The 23,130-nt window shown below is 51.9% G+C and overlaps 1 protein-coding gene across 5 annotated transcripts; it reads left to right on the top strand.

Annotated features, from left to right (window-relative positions):
- Positions 1–3,259: 3,259 nt before the first annotated feature.
- Positions 3,260–23,114, top strand: SERHL2 (serine hydrolase like 2). 5 transcript variants are annotated; one of them, XM_066256374.1, is made up of 12 exons: positions 3,260–3,354; positions 4,545–4,694; positions 4,802–4,915; positions 5,209–5,250; positions 5,665–5,684; positions 6,145–6,219; positions 7,614–7,723; positions 8,341–8,420; positions 14,462–14,496; positions 19,045–19,127; positions 21,011–21,107; positions 22,685–23,114. In XM_066256374.1, the coding sequence occupies exons 2-12, from the start codon at positions 4,565–4,567 to the stop codon at positions 22,802–22,804; spliced, it is 906 nt and encodes a 301-aa protein (XP_066112471.1). In that variant the 5' UTR covers positions 3,260–3,354; positions 4,545–4,564; the 3' UTR covers positions 22,805–23,114. The 5 variants fall into 5 exon arrangements, with proteins under 5 accessions (XP_066112471.1, XP_066112453.1, XP_066112443.1 ...); XM_066256356.1 differs by lacking the exon at positions 3,260–3,354 and adding an exon at positions 3,493–3,611; XM_066256346.1 differs by lacking the exon at positions 3,260–3,354 and adding an exon at positions 3,504–3,629.
- The last annotated feature ends 16 nt before the right edge of the window (positions 23,115–23,130 follow it).

Raw genomic sequence — 23,130 nt, 5'->3', positions numbered from 1 at the left:
TTGTTTCATTACCATCTGTCTGAATCAAATGCGAAGCTGCATTAGGTCAGGCAGCTGTGATGGTGGCCGTGGCTACTGGCCTTACACCAAACTTTTTCAAAGTGTCCTAACTGCCCTGGCCAGGTAGATCGGTTGGCTAGCATCTTCCCGATATGCGAAGGTTGTGGGTTCGATCCCTTTTCAGGGCACATACAAGAATCAACCAGAGCAGGCATCCCTAAACTATGGCCTGTGGGCCGCATGCAGCCCCCTGAGGCCATATATCCGGCCCCCCTCCGCACTTCCGGAAGGGGCACCTCTTTCACTGGTGGTCAGTGAGAGGAGCACTGTATGTGGCAGCCCTCCAACGGTCTGAGGGACAGTGAACTGGCCCCCTTGTGTAAAAAGTTTGGGGACCCCTGCACCAGAGGGTGCATGGATGAGTGAAGCAACAGATCAATGTCTCTCTCTCTTTCTAAAATTAATAAATAAAAAAATGTAAAAAAAAAAAAACCTGAAGCATCCCAATTTGCAATTTCAATTGCCCCACATCCTACCCAGTACTTACTGATCTGGTGGTTATGTAATGGTTATCAACCTGTCTCTTGTTAAGTAAACAAAAAAACTGTAGGTATTTCAAAAGAGAATTTAATAAGGAAAATTGATTACAAAAAATGTTGGCATGGATGGAAGAGCAAACTAAGGACTGTAAGAAGCAATACAAGGAAGTCTCTGCAGTCAGTAACAAAACCTGCTGCACATGTGGAAACAAATCAGATCAGACTGAATTTAGAATTTAAATAATCTACAAACAGGTGACCTAATTTCACAGGTTTAATCAAGAAAAATCTCCTAATGTCATTTGGAGTGGGATTTAAAAAACTCTCCCTTCTTTCATCTGGCTCTTACTACTCTTTGATCCTTTAATAGCTATTCTCCTTTTATTATTTGGTCATGCCTTTTTAATCTTCTTGTCAAGTTTATAACTTCTAGGTTACAACAATTTCACATGAAGCTGATGACACTCCAAATATTTCAGCCCATGCCTCAACAATCAGGGGTATGGAGCCTCAGGCCTTTAGAGCAGGCAGGAAGAGATTTTTGATCCCAGGCTAGGCAGGGTCTATATCTAATCTCAGCCTGAAGCAATTACAGAGTACTGACCACCAACCCTTCATCTTCCCATATGATTATGTGATTGAAATCTCTCACGGTGGATTTATGAGGCAGGAAAGTTAAAACAGGGAACAAAGACCCCAAGCTCTACCCCTTCCCTTTTCCTTCTTGTTCCCAGATCTCCCTATCCCAACTTCCTGTAATTGAGAAGACCAAAAAGAAATCGTTATCTGGAGAGGAAGGACAAAAACAAGCTGCGTTGGCAGTCACAGTTCTCACCAGTGTCAGAAGCTGGGAACCACTGTATCGACCACTCTATTCAACCATCCACGTTGAATAAAAACCTTCCGCCCAGACCCCATTGGCGCTTCAAGATGTTCCCCGAGGTCACCAGCTCTCACTTCTCAAGTGTGTACTGTCGCTTTAATAAATTCATTGTGCTTAGTTAAAAAGGAAAAAAAAAAAGTGCTAGAGGCCCCCCACCCAGAGGTCAGGCTGAGCCTGCAGCCAGGTATAAATATGGCATTAAGATGTGGCAGTGGGTCCCCAGGGCAGCGTAAGAAAGAGGCTTTTCACAAGAGACACATCCCCATTGCTTCTGTCACCCCAGGATCTGGGACACTCTTCATAGCTCATTGTTGGGCAGGTAAAATGTATTATGCTCACTTTGTTAAAGATAACACGAGGAGGCCATCGCCCAGGTGATATTAATGTGTGTTGGGGTGGGCTAAAGGCAGGTAGAATCCTTGTAGCCTGGGGCTTGGTTTTGGGATTAAGCCTTTCCTACCCTTTTTGATGTGGGGTGGTACAATCCAATCATGCCTCAGAAAGTGACTTTGTATTAGAGACTTCCCTATTTTGTATATTGGATTAAGTGTTTGGATTTCTACACTATAAAATAGGGACAGAGTGGGAGTTTGGGCTCTTGGTTCCTGAGATTATCATTAGAAGAGAGAGCAGAGGAGAGCAGAGAAAGGCCACGTGGAGGAGGCCAGGAGAAGCAGCCAAGATGGTGGAGTGCTGAGTGAGATGCCAGTTTGTGTAGAGTTTGTATTTGGGATAAGGAAGGAGATGGGGAACTGAGGAGAATAAGTCTGGTGAGCTAGAAACCTTTGATTCTAGGAAACTCGGATAAGTCAGTGGCTTTGTGAGCACTGAATGTGACTGGGTTTTGGAGCCCTGTGTATATTTTTACTTGCCCGCCGGGTGCAAGCTAGAATTAAAGACTATGGCCCACCAGTTTTTGGCTCCATGGTTTCTTTACCGACTGTCCGAATCCGATGCGAACCTGCATGGGCCAGGCTGCTGTGATAGTGGCTCTGGCCCTGCCTCCTGGCCTTACACTCGTCAAAGAGTCCAAAGCATTTCTGGAACTAATGGACGCCACTGTGCATGAGCCCATCATAGAAATGGCCTCATCACCCCCAGTTCTAACCCTCCCCAGACCCACCCCTCAAAGGAAGGTCCAAACTTCTTAACCCCACACCCAGTCCCTCCCCCACATTTCCAGCCACCAACAATTTTCCCTGGCTCTCCTGCCCCACCTCCCACCCCGGGAAGAATTCACTGTACAGCTCTCCCTCCAGCCCTCTCAGCCTGCTGGATTCTGCTTCACCAGTTAGGGGCTCTGCTGGATGGGAGCCCTGAGGGTCCCCGTGGATTTACTCCCAGGCCTTTCAACTAGCAAGTGGTGGTAAATGAACAGGAAGTTTTTCCTTATTTGTCCTAGACTTGCCACTTTCAGAGACTCACTTTGGTGCCTTTATTAGAGGATTTAAGTACCCCAAATACTCCCTTCATGGCTTGGGGATCTTAATCCTTTCCAGCCTCTATGTCATTGTCTACAATCCTTCCTCACGTTGAGGGAGAGGTCCTCCATGTCCCCAATTTATACATTCGTTCGTTCAGCGATACAACAAATATAAAAGTTGTCACTCGCCAGGCACTGCTGAGGAGCCAGGACACGGTGAGAACACGGCGGACGCAGCCCAGTTGAACATTAAACCATGAAACGTAAGTCACCCCACCTTTATCCCCAAGGTGCAGGCCAACGACGACCCAGGGGGTGCCCGGCTCACTGCGGCTGCTCCCCTAGCCTCCTGCTCCGGGTCCTGCAGAGCCCAGGGGGGCAAGGTCCCACCACCCACCTGTCCTCTCCCTGCGACACCGCCTGGATGTAGCCAGGAATTTGGGAGGTGGTTTGGCCACCTACTCGGAATTCTCCAGCCGCCCTGCTCATAGCCTCCCGCGACTGGCGCGGTACGGGGCGGTTTCTTCCGCTGAGAAGGGAGGGTCAACTCAGGCCCCGGCGTCTGCCGGGCTTGCCCGCCGGAGGGGGCGGGGCCGGAGCAAAGAGGCTGACTAGGGACCTGGGCTCTGTGGGGGCGGGGCCTTGTGGGCGGGGCCAAGAGGTCAAGCCTGCGGTTAGAGCCCGACCCTCCCGCGTCCTTGCTCTTGGACGTGTAGTCACAGCACATAGTGACGGCCGCCGTGGAACCAAGGGACACGAGTTATGGGTGAAGACTCCCTGTCCGGTGACCGTTAGACCTAAGGGGGCTGAGGGAGGCCACACACGCACTTCCACCCACTTAGTTGGGACTGCGGAGGGCAGGAGGGAGTCGGAAGGATCGCTGACCACGCGGCTCTCCTGGGTGTCGCATCTACATCATCTGCAGCCTGGGAGCTGCCGAGCCTGACGGGCGTGGATGGGTGGGTGGGAGGACGAAGCCGCACGAGGCCTTTCAGGGTTCTTGGAGCCCCAGTTAAAGAAGCAAGCGTACAGGGGTATGGGGGTGTGCGGGTCTCCAACTCTTGTGGGAGGCAGCAGGGTAAAAGATCAGATCGGCTCTGGGCAGTTGAGAAGGCAGCTCTGACCAGAGCAGGAGGCAGAGTGGTGCTGGGTGGTCAGGGCTGGGGTCCTGGAGTCCAATGCTTGCACTAAATCCTCGCTCAAGCTCACCCTCCCTGTGTGATCTTGGGCATGTACTGTACCTTCCTATGCCTGTTTCCTGGTTTGAGAAGAGAGGGCAATAGCTATCCAAGTGTCTGCGAAGATGTGGGGAGAAAGACCACTCCATCTTGCCCTCAGAAAAGAGTCAGAAAACTTTGGCTATTATTCTGTTTACTCCAGTTTTACAGAAAAGGAAACTGCGGTTTTAGTAACTCAGCCTAAGGTCACACAGCCAGCAAGCGGCAGAGCCCAGACCTAGCCAACCCCAGGCTACTTTAGAAAGTTTTGTGGTAAAGCCTCCCAAGGATTTTTTCTCCCAGTTTATCTTTCCCTACTCTGGGGATGCCCAAACCCATATCCAGCTCTCTCTCTCTCTCTGTAACCTCTGGGGGCAGCGCAGGAACCTGAACACCTGGTTAGCTGATGCCCTGAACACATGGGGCATAGATGACAGGCTCAGGAAGTGCCAGCTTCAAGACTGAGTGGACTGCTCTCTCAGGTCTGGTCTCAGAGCTGAAGATGGCTGTGCCCTGGGGCCACATTGCTGCCAAGGCCTGGGGCTCCCAGCAGAGCCACCCTGTTCTCTGCCTGCATGGCTGGCTGGACAATGCCAACTCCTTCGATAGACTCATCCCTCATCTCCCGAAAGGTGGGTCTGGGGCTGAAGGGAAGCTGAGGTGGCAGGCCTGCAGGGGCAATAGGAAGGGGAAACAGCTAATTTAGACACCTCCTCCTACCCTCTTATCTCTGTCTCAGACTTTTATTATGTTGCCATGGATTTCGGGGGTCATGGACTGTCATCCCATTACAGCCCAGGTCTGCCATATTACCAACAAAATTTTGTTAGTGAGATTCGAAGAGTCTCTGCAGGTGAGTAAAAGGCAGAGTGTGTGGGGGAAGGAGGAGGAGACATCCCCTCTCAGGGTCAGGAAGCCACGTTTGCCTGGGAGTGACCTGTGTCTGGCCCCAGTTCTACCATGAATCTGTGGTGACTTTGGGAAAGGTGGAGAGGGCTTCCTCCAGTGGGTTCCACCTTGCAGTGGGGCCGGGGCCCCTCTAATCTGGCCTCCAGATGCTGGGGAGGGATTTCCCAAGCACAGAGACTGTGGGACAGGGGGTGGGGGAAGGCTGGTCCATCCAGACCTGGCTCTGTGTGCTTTCAGCCTTGAAATGGAGTCGTTTTTCCATCCTGGGCCACAGTTTCGGTGAGTACACTTTGGCCAAGACCTGACTGGGCTCCTGCAGTGGGGCTGCAAGGGAGGATGAGGATTTGGTACACATGTCCTTTTCCCCTGCACTTATGGGAACTTCAAGGAGAAATGAGGGGGTTCATTCAACATTGACCTTTGGACACTGTGGCCCTTGGCCTCAGGCAACTTCCCTGAGGCCCATATGGCCTAATAGGTAGCTGTCTCCCAACTTGATGAGGGAAATATGGCCTCCTGAGTGGTCTGATGACAGGGCCATTTAGCCCCAGTTTGATAGCTGACACAGAACCGCGTCCACTGGTGGAAGAGAAAAACCAGTCCTCTAGCCTGACGGTGGTTCAGCCCTGGGAGGAAGTTCTAGTAGGATGTTGATTGCTTGGAATATCAGCTCACTACTCTTTTGTCTCCTAGGTGGCATTGTGGGTGGAACGGTGAGTAGATGGTTTTGCAATGACCACCTCTGCCACTGTGGGTGCTCTTCTGAGGAAGAACAGGAGAAGGAAGGGGAGTTACCTGAGACAGGAGGTGCCTCCTTGGGTCCCACGTTTCAAGTCCACATTTTATTAGCTACTGTCAACACTAATTCTGTAGATTGTAGTAGTAATCACTATGTTGGGGAATTCTGTGAAACAGTGCCAATTCCTGATGGTTACAGCACATCCCCTCTCCCTCTGTCACTGGGACCCCAGAATCCAGCAACTGCCAGGGTTTGGAGCGTGTGCTGGGTATGAACTGTGGGGGGAGGGGAGAGAAGGTTCTTGTTCTGGCCTCTTGGTCAGCACCTTTGCCTCAGCCTCAGAGATGTTTCAGGAAACAGCAGAGAAAAGTTTGAGTGCCTTTTCCTTCAAGTTCCTCTCCTCTTCATTCTTCCCTTTTTGTGTCATATCCTAGTTTTCCTGTATCTTCCCTGAGATGGTAGATAAACTCATCTTGCTGGACTCAACCCCCTTTGTCCTGGACTCTAATGTAAGAACTGGGGTGGTCACTGGGGGAGATCCATGTGGCAGGGCCCTCAGCACTGTCTCCTTTGGTGGATACCAGGGAGGTGGGCGGAGGTGGCAGAGAGCAGACAAGGGAAACTACCTCCCCCACACAGGGGGCAGGGAAAGGGGTACAGGGGCCTTTGTTATCCTTGGAAACCCTGTGTGTGGCCTGGGATCTGCAAAATGCCAGGTCAGTCATGAAGTGACAAGGGGAGGGACAGGATAGGAGCAGTGGGTTTGAGGAAGCCCTGGGGACACACAGGTTGGCCAACCCACCTATGCTACTGTTCAGTCAGATACCTTGGTGCTGCGAACACATGGCACAGCTGCACACAGCAGCCCTGAGTATGGACTGGTGGGAGAGTGCTGACTCCATCCAACCATCATCTGAGTCCTGGCTCTGCCACTTATCTGCTGTGTGTTGCTGGGCAAGTCAGTGCACTTCTCTGGGCCTCCATTTTCTCACCTATGAAGTGAGGAGGTTGGACTCGATGACCTGGGAGGTGCCCTTCCAGCTCTGACATTCTGTTCTTCTGTTTCCGAGGGCTCAACCTGTTTGGTTATGACACAACTCCTTATCAATTTCCGTTTTCTTGTCTGTTAAATTACCACAAACTTTATAAAGGCAAGAACAATGGGTCGTTTTTTATTACCATGCGGCCAATCCTGACACATAGTAAGTGCTCAATAAATGTCTGGTGCATAGACAGATAATCTGTGGGTTATTGTAAGGAGCCAGTGAGATGGCTGGCTGCCACTCTGGCTTTTTTATGTTTTACCCACTGAGTTGACACAGTGCCCCCGGGGTGTTTTCTGTCCTCCTAGGGGGTCTGGGGAGTGTTTGGTTTACTATACTCTCAGGAGGGTGGATGGGAGTGTCACCTCCCACTGCTACTCCAGGTGGTGGATCATGGACAGGGTCAGGTTGGTCCCAGAGTGAGCTAGGCTGGAAGGGGATACACCCTGGGGGGGGGCAAGCTGGAAACCCCTGAACTGCACCCCTCTGCCAGTCTCTGCACCAGCATGTGGAGTGAGAGCACTTGTTAAATCAGATGAAATTGCCAACCCTGGATGGTTCTTGACTTACGGGCCTGAATATCATACTTTTGCAGTTGGTGGAGATTTTCTTTCCCCTCTATCATCCATTCTGCCCCCTCCAGCTGTCCCCACCACAGGCAGGACTGGGCTGGCTGTGACTCAGGGGGACAGTGTGCTTGGGATCACAGGGTAACTAGCAGGGCTGATCTTGTGCAACCCCTCACAGGGTCAGAAGGAATAGACAGGGGCTGCTGAAGGCAGGAGTGGGGTAGGGAGGGGCTGGGCCTCTTTATCTGCACTTGGGAGCCCCACCTACCCAGCAGAACCTCAAATATTTAGGAAATGGAGAACCTGCTGACCTACAAGCGGAAAGGGATAGAGCACACACTGCAAGTGGAGGAAGCTAAGGAGCCCTCGCGCGTGCTCAGCCGGGAGGAGATGCTACAGAGGTGGGTGCCATGGGGGGAGATGGAGGGCCCCCCCAGAGAGGACATCTCTGGGGCACAGGGGAAGCTTTGATCACACATCCACCAAAAGCCTGTTTCTGTGTGTGCCCACCCTGGGCATCAGGCTTCCTGGCACTACTGCAACTTTAGCTGCCTCTTTCCCCACGTGTAGCGATGCCCTTGACCCATCTCCACACACATTCCGGCCCCGACCTGTCCCCTTGGGCACACTCTCCCCTCTATACCTTTGCTTCCCTCTGTGGCTCCTACCTGGACCTCTCTCCTCCTTTGGGTCTCAGCTGGCTGGCACTTTCTCTGGAAGCCTGTCCTGACTCCCCTTCCCTGCCCTGTAGGTAAAGGTGACCTCAGGTCTGTGGGTGGTGGTGACCATGGCTGGTTGGTCACATCTCTATATCCAGCCCCTGTCAGTACCTGTTAGTCAGGGCTCTAGAAATATTTGGTGTCTAAAAGATTGAAAACACCACCGCCCCCATAGATGTGAATGACCCCTCCACACATGCCTGCGTCCTGGTGAGGTAGCCTCTCTTTCCCTGCCCTCCTCTCCTTTCCATGTGTTTCCTGTCGACCCAGAGCATCCAGCATCCTTCTGTCTCCCCCAGGTTCCTGAAGAACAACAGCCATGTAGGTGAGGAGTGTGGGGAACTGCTCCTGCAGAGAGGAACCACACCGGTGGCCACAGGTAAGGGGCTCACCCCCAAGGCCCCGCTTATTGGCCTTATTGGCACTGTTCTCAGTGAGGAGTGATAATGACTAAGCTTGCCTTGGGCCAGGCATGATGGTAAGTACAGTACTTTGCAAACAGTATCTTATTTAATCCTCCTGCTACCCTCTACTCAGCCCATTCAGAGCAGGAGAAACTTAGGCTCAGAAAGGCCTAAGGATATCCTAAGAGGCCAAGTGACTTTGAAGAGGTTTTTCAAAATAGAGAAGTAGAGTTGGTGGTACTCAGGCTCCAGGGCAGCTTCAGGCTCGTTTTCTGTGTTGTGCTTCCCCATACAGTCATTCAGGAAACCTCTACTAACAATGTACTCTGTAAAAAAAAAAAAAAAGAAGAATGTACTTTGCCCAGCCCTGAGCAAGGCTGAATGTGACTTCAGTTTATAAAGTACCAAGGAGGAGCCCTGGCCAGATGGCTCAGTTGGTTAGAGCATCATCCCAATACACAGAGGTTGCTAGTTCAATCCCTGGTCAGGTCAAATACAGGAACAGATCAATGTTTCTCTCTCTCCCTCCCTTTCTCTCTCTCAAAAATAAATTTTAAAAAAGTACCAAGGAGGCAGGGGTCAAAAACCCAAGAGCCTGCGGGAGCTGGGCAAGTTGTGGAATTAATCTGGCTGCTGGGAGTGAGGTAGTAGGGAGTGTTGAAACTGTGGAACTGGCCCAGCCAGTGGTTATCAGGTCTAGTCTAGTCAGAATTTCCAGTTGCTCAAGAGAAGTTAGAGATGTCTCACGAGGCAGTGGCGCAATGGATAGAGCGTGGGCCCGGGTTGCTAAGGACCCAAGTTTGAGACCCTGAGGTCGCTGGCATAAGTACAAGCTCACCAGCTTGAGCACAGGGTCACCAGCTAGAGCAGGGGATCATAGACATGACCCCATGGTCGCTGGCTTGAGCCCAAGGTCCCCGTCAAAGCAGATATGAGAAAGCAATCAGTGAACAACTAAGGTGCCGCAACTATGAGTTGATGCTTCTCATCTCCCTCCCTCCCTCCCTCCCTCCCTCCCTCCCTCCCTTCCTTCCTTCCTTCCTTCCTTCCTTCCTTCCTTCCTTCCTTCCTTCCTCCTTCCCTTCCTCCCTCCCTCCCTCCCCTCCCCTCCCCTCCTTCCTTCTTTCCTTCCTTCCTTCCTTCCTTCCTTCCTTCCTTCCTTCCTTCCTTCCTTCCTTCCTTCCTTCCTTCCTTTCTGTCCCTGTCTGTCCTCTCTCTCTCTCTTAAGAAAAAAAGAGAGAGAGGAGCTAGAGGTAGACTGTTGTATTATTTTCTAGACATTGACAACACACTAAGAGGTCAAATGGTCTAGATAGTTCCTGACTGATTTAGCCTCAGGTCCCAGTTTGTGATCTGTCATGGGAGATTGTCTTAGTTATCATTTCTGAGTCTGTCCCTCCCTGCAAATCTATAATGGAAAGAGGAGGTTGAGGGCAGAGGGCCTTAGGCCCAGGCTCCCCAACGTACCCACATAGATGGGCGACCCAGAGGGGCCCCAGGAGCAGAAATGGGCTAATCTGGAATAAGACAGGCTCTTTGTCAGAAATGGAAGCCGATTAGGCCAGGCCAGGGTCACATGACATAGTGAGCACAGACACTGAGCCAGTTGTCAAGGGGAGTGGGAGAGGAGGGAAGGAGGGCTTGGAAGGTGGTGATGGGTGGAGTGGGCAATCAGCTGTATTGTTGTGTTGGGACCAGCCCCTCTATAGTAGTCATGGCCCTCTGAGCCCTGGGTTAACCTAAAAGATGACAGAGCAGCAGTTGGTTAGTGTCAGCCCAATACACCAAGGTTGCAGGTTTGATCCCCAGTCAGGGCACATACAAGAATCAACCAATGAATGCAGAAATAAGTGGAACAACAAACTAATCCGTCTATCTCACTATCTCTCAAAATATATCAATATAAATTTTTTTTTTTGTATTTTTTTTTTCTGAAGCTGGAAACGGGGAGAGACAGTCAGACAGACTCCCGCATGCGCCCGACCGGGATCCACCGGCACGCCCACCAGGGGCAACGCTCTGCCCACCAGGGGGCGATGCTCTGCCCCTCTGGGGCGTCACTCTGCTGTGACCAGAGCCACTCTAGCGCCTGGGGCAGAGGCCAAGGAGCCATCCCCAGCGCCCGGGCCATGTTTGCTCCAATGGAGCCTTGGCTGCGGGAGGGGAAGAGAGAGACAGAGAGGAAGGAGGGGGTGGGGGTGGAGAAGCAAATGGGCGCTTCTCCTATGTGCCCTGGCCGGGAATCGAACCCGGGTCCCCCGCACGCCAGGCCGACGCTCTACCGCTGAGCCAACCGGCCAGGGCCAATATAAATTTTTTTAAAAGGCCCTGGCCAAGTAGCTGGCTCAGTGGATAAAGTGTCAACCAGAGGTCATGAGTTCAAAACCCTGGTCAGGGCACAGACGAGAAACAATCAATGAGTGCACAACTAAATGGAACATCTAAGTGAAACCGGTTGATGCTTCTTTCTCTCCCTCCTCTCACCTTCCCCTACCTCTCCCTCCCTCTTGAAATCAATGGAAAAAACATTTTTTAATTAAAAAAAAAAGAGCAAGCAGGCTCCCAGACACCATGGGGCATGAGGGCAGTGACATTGGAGGAACTGGTGTTCCAGGTTCCCCCCCACCCTGAGTCCTTTACCTGAGGTCCCAGATCCCCTGAAAGCCCCCATCTGTTCTGGAGCAGGGCAGAGGACTGGGACCCCTCCATCACCCACTCGACCCTTCTGAACTCAGCGTTCACTTCCTAGGGCTGTTGTTACAAAGGCCACAGACTGGGTGGCTTAAACAGCAGATTGATTCCCTCCCAGTTCTGGAGGTCAGCACCCCCAGGGCAGTGTTGGCAAGGCTGTGATGGACTGTTGGTGCCTGTTTCCTAGCTTCTGGTGGCCTCAGACGTTCCTCACTCGTGTGCATGCTCCGCACTCTGCACCTGCAGGCCAGGTGAGAGCAAGTGCAACGGAGAAAACAGCTACGGGGAGCTCAGGACATAGGGGGGTGGGGATGGCAGTTTGGTCTTCAGATGCCATGGGCTGGGCTGGCCTTGTGGAGAAGGTGACTTCTGAGCAGAGCAAAGAGGTGCAGGTGAGGGAGCTGGTCACAGGAAAGCCAGGAGGAAGGTGATCCCAAGTGACAGGGCAGCCAGGGCAGGCTTGGAGGCTGAGCTTCTTCAGGCTTGTGGGAGAAACCAGGAGGCAATGAGCCACAGGGAGCGGGAAGGAGGCCAAGTCCTCATCTACTTTCTTATCTGTGTCCAGTGTCAATACTGGCCTAGGCCTTATGGAAACAGGCTTGAGGTGGTGGCCGGGAGAGCCAAGCTCCCGTCGGGGTTCCCTAGTGACTGACAGATGTCAGCCCTGTGTCAGTGTCCAGCCCTGCAGACCCCCACCGTGGGGGATGCTCACATCCTAGGTACAAGCTGGATGGCCCTGGGGTTGCAAGCAGGATTGGTTTGGCTTGTAATAGTTTAAACAACAAAAAAATTGCATGGGGGGGGGATTTTGAATAGGTTGTTCATCTTTAAAATAGAAAGATTTTGTGTAAAAGTGGAGATTTCCAGTTTCTATTGAAAAGCAGGAAGACCTGGCAACACATTTTGCATTTCCCACAGGGGACAGCAGCTGGGGAGAGTTCACTCTGCTGCTGTGCTAGTGGCACGCTGGCACAAGAGTCTGACCTTGGTCGGTCCCAGCAAAGGGGAGGGAGCGGGTTGAAAGGTTTTCCAAGGTTTATTCTCTTTATCTTTGAACCTTGGCCAGAGGCCAGAATGCTTCTGTACTGAGGCTACTGTCTAGATTTTCAAACACTCCTCAGCCACAGGGGGGACAGCAGCCCAGACCATCTCTGCTCCCAGCCAACCCTGTTTTCCTATTGTCCCCAGCCCAGGAACTGCAACAAGGACCCTCAGGGCTCAGGGCCCCTTTGCTTGCACATGAGGAAGCTGAGAGCAGAGAGGGAGGATCCAGGGCCTTCCTTCCCATTTCATATGCCCATCCCAGGGCTGGTGTCATCAGTACTATCACACATTCAACAGATTAGTTCTGGCCCCTGGCCCCTGGCCCCTGGCAGGCTGTGCAGTCACGCTGCAAGTACGTGGGTGTCAGAACCAGCCCTGCACACCTGGAATGGGCCTGGGGGCAGGGGACAGAAGGTAACCACCGCTGGTTTCTTAACCTGGGGTAGGAGCCTAGCTGGGGGGAAGAGGACACCTGCACTGTGGGAACCCTGCCCAGAAGCCCAAGGATAGTGAAGCATGCCCAGTGGGTGAAGAAGATGGGATGGTGTGGAAAGCATTCCAGACCCGGAGGACAGAACTTAAACAAATCCTGCTCCTGGCAGGAAGGAGCTGTGCAACTGACAGAAGGCCAGAGCATTTGAGGGAAGGGAGTGGCTGCCAAGTAGGGAGGCCAGTTGGAGGCTGGTGTTGGTTGATGATGGTTGATTGTGGTATTTATTCCAAAAGCAAAGGCGAGGTCTTGGTGGATTTTAACTGGAGGAGGGAGAGATGGGGAGGACTTGATCAAATACGCATTCCAACTTCACACCAGTTTCAGCAGCTGCAGCGTGGGCTCCACAAGACTCCCCACTCCAGAAGAATTGCAAGCCCTGGTTGTCACCTGTACTCTTTAACAGTCTAGATGTCCACACCCACTCCTTGCGTTCAATAATTTGCTAGAACTCCTGACCAGGCAGTGGCGCAGTGGATAGAGCATCAGACTGGGATGCAGAGGACCCAGGTTCGAAACCCTGAGGTCACCAGCTTGAGCATGGGCTCACTAGCTTGAGCATGGGGTCACCGGCTTAAGCGTGGGGGTCACTTGCTCTACTGTAGTCCCCCAGTCAAGGCATATATGAGAAAGCAATCAGTGAACAACTAAGGTGCCACACTATAAGTTGATGTTTCTCATCTCTCCCTTCCTGTCTGTCTGTCCGTCCGTCCCTGTCTGTGACTCTGTCTGACTCTGTCAATAATAATAATAATAATAATAATAATAAATTAGTTAGAATGGCGCACAGAACTCAGGTAAACAGTTTATATATTATCACTGGTTTATTACGTAGGATATAGCTCAGGACCAGCTAGATGGCAGGGAGGCAAAGGGTATGGGGGCGGTGTGTGGGGCTTCCATGCTCTCTCTGGGTGTACTGCCCTCCCAGCACATCCAAGTGGTTTTACTCTCCAATATTTTGACCCCTCCAGCTTTTTTTTTTTTTTTCTCAATTTCTTTTTTCTTTTCTATCTTTTTGTTTTGCAAGGAAGGGAGAGAGAGAAGTATCAACTCATTGTTCCACTTAGTTGTACAACTGTTGATTGTTTCTCATATGTGCTCAGACAGGGCTCAAAGTGGCGACCTTAGGGTTGATCCGGCACCCTCAGGATTGAGCTGGCAACCCTGGGATCAAACTAGTGACCTCAGCACCCCAGCAGGATCCACTGCACCACTGGCCATGGCTCAATTTCTCTTTGACAAGTGATATGATTCTTCACTACTGTGGACTTTACCGTGCCTAAAGACCCACAGGATCATTTTAATTTTTCCATTGATTTGAGAGAGAAAGGGGAAGGGAGAAAGAGAGAAGCATCAACTTGTTATTCCACCTAGCTGTGCACTCATTGGTTGCTTCTCATATGTGCCCTGACTAGGAGTCAAATCCATGACCTCACTGCTCCGGGACAATGCTCTAGCCACTGAGCATATGGCCAGGGCCTGCACGATCATTTTAAAGTTCTCAGAGAAGTCAGAGGCCAGGCAGGGTAATTGTTCCCACCTCCTTCTGCGCTGCCCTCTGGGGTGGTCGAGGGAGGCGCTGGTGCGGGCTGCATCAGTCCCTGGCCAGGTAGCTGTGGACAAGCTCTGCTCCAACTAAACCCCAAGAGGATGTTGGGATGGTTCCTGCCAGTCCAGGCTGAAGGAATGAGCCCTGGCTAGAAGGGCCCAGGGTCCCCAGGGAAGCTGAGGTGAGTCCCCTCACCCTGACAGGAGGCACTGAGGCCACTGTCTCTGCTTCCCTTCCAGGTGTGGTGCTGAACAGAGACCGGAGGATCGCTTGGGTGAGTGCCGCTCTTTCTGCTTCCTTCACTGGCTGCCTGCCAGCCTTTTTTTTGTGTGGTAAAATATATATAGCATAGTATTTGTCATTTTAATATAATTCATAAGTGTAGAATAAATTTAAGTGGCATTAAATTTATTCACTATGTTGTACAACCACCATTCCAGGACCACCAATGGCTGGGGCACAGGGCGCAGTGACCGCTCCCATTCCTCCAGGCACCTCCAGTGTGTGTGCTCAGCACTGGCAATCCATACTGTGGCCCTAGCAGGCTTCCCCAAACTACGGCCCGCGGGCCACATGCGGCCCCCTGAGGCCATTTATCCAGCCCCCCACCATACTTCCAGAAGGGGCACCTCTTTCATTGGTGGTCAGTGAGAGGAGCACTGTATGTGGCGGCCCTCCAATGGTCTGAGGGACAGTGAACTGGTCCCCTGTGTAAAAAGTTTGGGGACCCCTGCAGAGGCAGGAACTGTTGTCACCTACCTGTCAAAGACAAGGAAACTAAGTTGAGGCAGCACAGCCAGCCAGCGGGGGCTTTGTACCTAGGAAACAATTTTTAAAAACTATCACTGGCCCTGGTCAGTTGGCTCAGTGGTAGTGCATCGGCCACTCAGTGGCATCGGCCACTCCAATGGACTCCCAGTGTGTGGAAGTCCTAGGTTCAATTCCTGGTCAGGGCACACAGGAAAGGTGACTATCTGCTTTGCCACCTCTCCCCCTTCTCTTTCTCTGTTTTCCTCTCTTACAGTCATGGCTCAGGAGGTTTGAGCTACTTGGTCCCAGGCGCTGAGGATGGTTCCATGGCCTCTACCTCAGGCGCTAAAATGGCCTGGTTGCTGAGCAACAGAGCAGTGGGCCCCAGATATGCAGAGCATCGCCCCCTAGTGGGTTTGCCGGGTGGATGGATCCCAGTCAGGGCGCATGTGGGAGTCTGTCTCTGCCTCCCCACCTCTCACATAAAAAAAACAACAACCCACAAAACTATTACTGCACACAGGTGCTCCTTAGAGCAAAATGTAAGTCACTCCATTGGTTCCTTCTGTGTGTTATCATGCACGTCTGTGTATGGAGATGGGGACTCTTGTCTTAGGACCCTGTTTTTTGTCATGTTTGTTTTTTATGCACATGGTTAAAACTGCTTAAATGGATTAATTGCAAGGGCAATGGGAGTCCTGAAGATGTCTGGCTGCTGGCGGAGGGTGTGGTCAGGAGTTTCTTAGAGGGGACACTAGCGCTGGGCCCGAGGAGGTGGGATTTTGGTGGGGAGAGAAGGGAAAGACATTCCAAGTACTTGCTACCCCAGAGGTGAAGTCTCAGAGTTAACTCAGTATGTCTATTAGGGGGGATATTCCTTTAGTGAAGACAAAAAGTGGAGAGGGAGGCCTGACCTGTGGTGGTGCAGTGGATAAAGCATCGACCTGGAATGCTGAGGTCGCTGGTTCAAAACCCTGGGCTTGCCTGGTCAAGGCACATATGGGAGTTGATGCTTCCTGCTCCTCCCTCCCCCTTCTCTCTCTCTCTCTCTCTCATTCTCTTTCCTCTCTAAAAATTAATAAAAAGTAAAAAAAAAAAAAAAAAAGTGGGAGCCGCTGGCCCAATAGCTCAGTTGGTTAGATCATCTTCTTCTTTTTTTTTTTTTTTTTGTATTTTTCTGAAGCTGGAAACGGGGAGAGACAGTCAGACAGACTCCCGCATGCGCCCGACCGGGATCCACCCGGCACGCCCACCAGGGGCGAGGCTCTGCCCACCAGGGGGCGATGCTCTGCCCCTCCGGGGCATCGCTCTGCGGAGACCAGAGCCACTCTAGTGCCTGGGGCAGAGGCCAAGGAGCCATCCCCAGCGCCCGGGCCATGTTTGCTCCAATGGAGCCTTGGCTGCGGGAGGGGAAGAGAGAGACAGAGAGGAAGGATGGGGGGGGGGGGGGTGGAGAAGCAAATGGGCGCTTCTCCTATGTGCCCTGGCCGGGAATCGAACCCGGGTCCCCACACACCAGGCCAACGCTCTACCGCTGAGCCAACCGGCCAGGGCCTAGATCATCTTCTTGAAGTGCAGAGGTTGACAGTTCAATTCCCAATCAAGGCACATACAGGAAGAGATCAATGTTTCTGTCTCTCTCTCTCACTCTTTCTCCTTCTCTTGCTTAAATAAAAATAAATAGAAGGGGAGAGGAGGTGCCATAACTCAAGCCCTTAAAAACCAGCCACCAGCCTGGAGGTCTTCAGTGTGTGACAGGAGCACTTGAAGACACTCACCCTCTCTCCCTCATAGAGGCTGTGTGACTTTGGGCCAGGCGCTTACCCTCTCTGTGCCTCAGCTGCCTTATGTACACAGAGAAAGTGCATTTCTTTGTTATGCATTCATGATGATAGGCTGCTATGAAGACTGAGTCACATGTGTGACATGGCCTATACTCATGCTGTCATTCAGGAGTTTGCTGATGGTGCTCTTACTGTGGTGAAATGCTTTGCACGTGTGAGACAGTCATTAGAGGTGGGAAGCTCTGGCCTCAGAGAGCCCACCAGAAGCTGTTGTCCAGACCCAGGCTTGGACCTGAGGCCTGGACCAAGGGCGTCAGCCAAGGGGACAGGAATGTTTAAGTTTTGTTTTTGATCCAACTGGGATTTCTTCTAAGAATGGTGTGAGGTGGGAGCATCTGAGACCTTGCTCTCCAGCATACGTCATCAGTTTGGTTCGAGTAAACTCTTACAAAAATTCAGAATAATAATGATGATGATGATGATAAAGGTGTGAGGTAGGGATCCATTTCCATTTTTCCCCAGATGACAGCAGTTGGTCCACCACCAGTTAAAAATGGTCCTTCTACCTGAGGTTTGTGTCCCATGGTTTGTCTTCTGCATGCTGACGTTTGGGCTAGGAGCTTGTTGCCAGATCCTAACCAGAGGAGTCCTAGAAGTCCTAGTTGGAAAAGCTATAGTTCAGGTCACTCTCCAGGCAGCAGTGGGGTGCAAGGGGCACTCTCCACTGCCCCAAAACACAGGCTGGTTGGTTTGGGGGGGCATCTGGAGATGCCCCTTCCTTTTTCTATGGACTGTGACCAATCACAGTGCCTGACTTGTCATTGAGGGTCTGACTGAGCCTTGAAGTCAGAGCCCTAGGCCTGACAGGAGAAGGTATTAAAGCGAGGCTGAGGCTGTGGAGGGGCAGGGATGTAACAGCTAGGTTGGGAGCCCAGCCAGAACTGAATTCTGGCGCCACCTCCTGTTAGCTGTTGACTGAGTTACTTAGCCTTCCATTTTGATAGGGGCATTAGTTCGGGTCCAGGTGAGCCCCTCCTACCTGCTGAACCCCCCTCGTCTGGTCTTTTCCTGAAAGTCGGGCACTTGGCCTTGGGAGGAGGTGGCACATCCAGGTTCTCATTACATCTTAGTTCATCTGGCCTTGTGGATATGGGAACCTATTTCTGGAAAAGAACCCAAGGTAATTTCAGCCTGAAGAGTAGGGAATGGCTGGGGGGTGGAGGTCAGTCAAGGCAGAACAAAGGCAATGAGTTTTCGTGGCCGTGACCAGATAGCTTTGTGTGCATCCGTAGAAATTTTGTATTCTGCAGCATGGTGCAGAAGTAGTAGGCATGACTTAAGAGTCCACAGGAGCTTCCTTGAATGAATCCACTGAATACACATTTATCCTCCCCTGTCGGGCTGTGGACTGAGCTTCGGACACAGAATTAGTTCTGGAGCCCGCAGAGGGCTCTCAGACTAGAGACAGCCCAACAGAAGTATAACGTGAGCCTCGTGTCATTTTACATCTTCTGTAGCCACAGTTAAAGGGTAAAAAAAAACAGGTGAAATCAATTCTAATATTCTTAACTCACTATATCTAATATGTCATAATTTCAGCATGTGATCAGTATAAAACATTATTAAGATAGTTGGCATCACTTTTTCATACTGAATCTTCAAAATCCAGTATGTAGTTTATATGACAGCATGTCTGTTTAGACCAGTTCCCTTTCAAGCACCCAACAGTCACACGTGGCTGACTGTTACATGTGGGACAGCACAGACCTAGACAGTGTAAATGGTCATTAGACAAGGTCATCAAGGCTATGACAGAGGCCAGCAGGGGGCTGTGGGGACTTAAGGTGTACTCATTCTGCAGTGTCTAAAGCAAATTTCCTTCTTATAGAAACTATCCGAGCAGGCAGGTGGGATGTGCTTGGCAGAGTCTGGGGCCAGGCTGGCTGGGCAGCCTGTGGACCAAAAAAGAGGGCATGGAGGGGCCACACTTAACATCTAAAATCTAGGCCCACGAGTAGCCCAGGTCACTTCTCTGTATTTAGCCACATGGCCACACCTGGCTGTAAGGGATTCTGGGGAATGCCTGGAAGGGCAGCCATGAGTTCAGAAAGAGGGAGAACAGATTTAGGGGAAAGAGCCTCTGGCCTGTGGCAGTTAGAGGCCTCTGTCAAGGTGATGTGGCTGGGCACTGGGCTCTGTCCTGGGGTAGATGGGTGAGGAGGTCCCACCAGGCCCCAAAGCCCAGTGATGCCTGCTGGCAAGAATTCACTATGGTCTTGTCTCTGTAGCCAGAGCACAGCTTCGATTTCGTCAGCAGAGAGCTGTTTGTACACTCCATCAAGAAGCTGCAGGCCCATGTCCTGCTTGTCAAGTAAGTCTGAGCCCAGCGCCTGAAACAGGCCGTGAGCGCCACGGTTCTCCAGGCTGTCCTGGTGTGACGTCCCCAGCTCCCCATGGCAAGGCCACATTCTAGCTTTCTTGGGAAGCCTCCAGCAGCTGGTGCATGGAAGGAAGGCAAAGCAATGGGAGGGCTTGGGCAGCAGAGGTTGGGGCAAGGGCTACACACCGTTCAACAGATGACTATGGAGGAAACCTCAACTATCTAGCCAGCCCGGACCCCTCGCATTCCCAGGCCTGTGCCGCTCCTCTGTCTGCCTTCCTCTGCAACACCAGCACCCTGCCATTAGCAATCACCACCTCACAGCAACAAACATCCTTTAATGTGAGTTAGATGCCACTCCCCACTCCACTGCAGCTGTCCTGGACCTTCTAAGCCCAAGGTAGCATCTGTGACTGCTAGGAACACATCTGTGTCTCTGGCACTGAGCACAGGGTTTAGAAAGCATGGACTCAAGCAAATCTAAACCACTGAGACAAGTGTCAGGATGGGGAGAAACCGAACCCTCACACGCTATGGGAATTGGAAATCAATGCAGCCACTTTGGCAAACAGTCTGGCAGCCTCTCAAACCAGGAAGTTACCATTATGACCCTCTGGCTCAGGGGTTCCACTCCAAGGTATAGACCCAACACAGGTCCACACAACTTGTACATGATGGTTCAGAGCAGCATTATTCATAATAACCAAACAGTGGAGGCAACCATCCATGCACAAACAAGCCAACTGGGGTCTAACCACATAATCAACTACTTTTCTGTCATAAAAAGGAATGAAGTCCCAATACACGTCACAACACAGATGAACCAGGAAAACATGCTCAATAAAATAAACCAGCCACAAAGTCCATATACCAGCCCTGGCCGGGTAGCTCAATTGGTTAGAGCATTGTCCCATTAAGCCAAGGCTGTGGGTTTGATCCCTGATCAGGGCACACACAGGGACAAACATTCCTGTCTCTTTCGCTCTCCCCCTTCCTCTGTAAAAAAAAAAAAGTCCACATACCATAGGATTCCATTCCACACAAGCCTGAATAGGGAACGCTATCAGCAGAAAGGCAGTCAGTGGTTGTGAGACCGGCAGCCGTGTGGGAGAGGGAATGCAGGTTTGGGACTGTGTGGTGATGACAGTGTTTTGTTTTTTTTTTTAATTTTTTTTTTTTTTTTCATTTTTCTGAAGCTGGAAACAGGGAGAGACAGTCAGACAGACTCCCGCATGCGCCCGACCGGGATCCACCCGGCACGCCCACCAGGGGCGATGCTCTGCCCATCCTGGGCGTCACCATGTTGCGACCAGAGCCACTCTAGCGCCTGGGGCAGAGGCCACAGAGCCATCCCCAGCGCTCGGGCCATCTTTGCTCCAATGGAGCCTTGGCTGCGGGAGGGGAAGAGAGAGACAGAGAGGAAAGCGCGGCGGAGGGGTGGAGAAGCAAATGGGCGCTTCTCCTGTGTGCCCTGGCCGGGAATCGAACCCGGGTCCTCCGCACGCTAGGCCGACGCTCTACCTCTGAGCCAACCGGCCAGGGCGATGACAGTGTTTTAAAATGGACTGTGGTGACGGCTGCACAACCGAACATACTAAAATCCATGGAATTATACACCCAAAACGGGTGAAATCTCAGTCAAGCTATTCTTGAGATAGAAGCACAGACTCCAGCATTCACTGGATGCACCCTGACCTGCAGTGACGGTGGCAGGTCCTGGACTCCGAGTGTACCGGGTACTAGGCAGCTGAATCTCAAAATTAAACCTGAGCTCACAGGGACCTGTGGGCGAGTCCAAGGGAAGCCCAGGCCAGGGCAGTGGACATGCCTGGAAGCGGACCCAAGATGAACCCTGGGTCCTTCTTGCTTTCCAGAGCAACCCAAGGATATTATGACGTGAGGCGAGTGCACGACAAGGACAAGGAGTGTGTGTTCCTCATAATTGACAAATTGAAATCTGTCCTAAAAGAGGTAGGTGTGGGGCTCAGGGTGGCTGGGTACTGGAGGGGGCATCAGGCCCTCTCGGCTCCACCACACCATCTTTCCTTGCACTGGGACCCCTGGTCCAGCTCCCCAGGCCTCACAGGTGACGCCCCAAGGAGCTGCCAGGCTTCTCTCCCAGCTGTGATCAGATGTCAATCAGCACAGGCAGAGACTGTTCATTGGCAGATACCCAGATTTTATTGCCTCACATACCCACTGGATCAAGCCAGAGGCTATCCTACCATTTTCTAGGGTCCTAAATGAAAGATGGCCAGTCCTCTCAGTGGGTGCTGGCTGCAGGTGGAGCTGGGCCTCCAGGTTGGAGTGCTGGGGCTTGTGCTGTGACTCTCTGTCCCTGGGGAGCACCTGGCATACTATGATCATCACCCACCATGAAACCAGATCCCAGGGCCTCTGCAGACCTCTTGGTGTCATCCTGAAAAGGAAGCTGGTGTAATAGCTAGCTGGCCAAGGGGCAGCGCCTTCCCACTGGTGGACCTTCTTTTCAGGGAGAGGCAAGTGTGAAAAGTCCATTTTTCTCTCAAGTGGACTTTAAATAATTATCATAGATTGTTGTGAGACAGGTTAGTTTTAGCCTGACCAGGTAGTGGCACAGTGGATAGGGCGTTGGACTGGGACATGGAGGACCCAGGTTTGAGACCCCGAGGTCACGAGCTTGAGCGTGGGCTCATCTGGTTTGAGCAAAAGCTCACCAGCTTGGACCCAAAGTCACTGGCTTGAGCAAGGGGTTACTTGGTCTGCTGTAGCCCCACGGTCAGGGCACATATGAGAAAGCAATCAATGAACAACTAAGGTGTTGCAATGAAAAACTAATGATTGATGCTTCTCATCTCGCTGTTCCTGTCTGTCTATCCCTGACTCTCACTCTGTCTCTGTAAAAAAAAAAAAAAAAAAAAAGTTAAAAAAAATACCTGACCAGGTGGTGGCGCAGTGGATAGAGCATCAGACTGTAATGCGGAGGACCCAGGTTCGAGATCCCTAGGTCGCCAACTTGAGCGCAGGCTCATCTGGCTTGAGTTTAAAAAAAAAAAAGCTCACTAGCTTGGACCCAAGGTTGCTGGATCGAGCAAGGGGTTACTCAGTCTGCTGAAGGCCGGCAGTCAAAGCACATATGAGAAAGCAATCAATGAACTAAGGTGTTGCAATGAAAAACTGATGATTGATGCTTCTCATCTCTCTCCATTCCTGTCTGTCCCTATCTATCCCTCTCTCTGGCCCTGTAAAAAAAAAATTGCCACTCCCCAGCCTAGCTCTGCAAGTTCACAACTCAGAATGGCCCAGAACCCCAGGGCTTGGGCACTCTCCTCCCAACCAGGCCTTTCTCACTGAGAGGCAGCCTCAATCACCTATGGAGCACCATGGATAGATGGGGGCCCTTGGAGCTCTGGGTTAGTCAGTCCCCAGCCTGCAGCTCACTGTGAGGGAAATTCCTGAACCACAGGGAGGCAACAGATCACAGGAACAGCCCCCCAGCCTCCCCCCTACACCCCCAGCCAGAGGAGCCACTTCTGGCCATACCCTCACTACCACCCCTCTCTCCCCAGCGGTTCCAGTTTGTGGAAGTCCCTGGCAATCATTACGTCCACATGAACCAACCCCACCATGTGACTGGTATCATCAGCTCCTTCCTACAGAGCAGGGACAGCACCCCAGCCCGGCTGTAGCCCTAGGCCTGGAGCTACTGAGACTTCACCACTTGGACGCCCAGCTCCCAAGGCCCGCAGCCTGGCCAGTGGCGATGAGAACAGGCCTCACTGGTCCTGACCAGCATGACCTGGTGGAGTGGAGGTGGGGGGTGAGATTTTTGACATAGGGGGTAGTCTGTTTTGTGGCTGACAGTCTCCAGTGAGCTGGTCATAGCTCAGGAAGAAGGGGTGGGGACAGGCCCACGCCTGCCTGCAGTCCAGAGGCTCCCGCAGCAGCCTCTCCCACCACACTACTGATAAGGAATAAACTGCTCTCGTGTGTTCTCACTCCTTCTAGTTGTCAC

The sequence above is a fragment of the Saccopteryx bilineata genome, chromosome 1, assembly GCF_036850765.1.
Source record: "Saccopteryx bilineata isolate mSacBil1 chromosome 1, mSacBil1_pri_phased_curated, whole genome shotgun sequence".
Taxonomy (NCBI): domain Eukaryota; kingdom Metazoa; phylum Chordata; class Mammalia; order Chiroptera; family Emballonuridae; genus Saccopteryx; species Saccopteryx bilineata.
Note: the sequence above shows the minus strand (reverse complement) of the source record. Positions and strands in the feature narration are given on the sequence as shown.

Coding starts and splice junctions, on each gene's coding strand:
- SERHL2 (XM_066256346.1), top strand. CDS start 3,608: ATGGGTGAAGACTCCCTGTCCG. Junction 6,220..7,613: donor CCTTTGTCCTGGACTCTAAT/GTAAGAACTGGG, acceptor TCAAATATTTAG/GAAATGGAGAACCTGCTGAC. Junction 21,108..22,684: donor TGAAATCTGTCCTAAAAGAG/GTAGGTGTGGGG, acceptor CTCTCTCCCCAG/CGGTTCCAGTTTGTGGAAGT.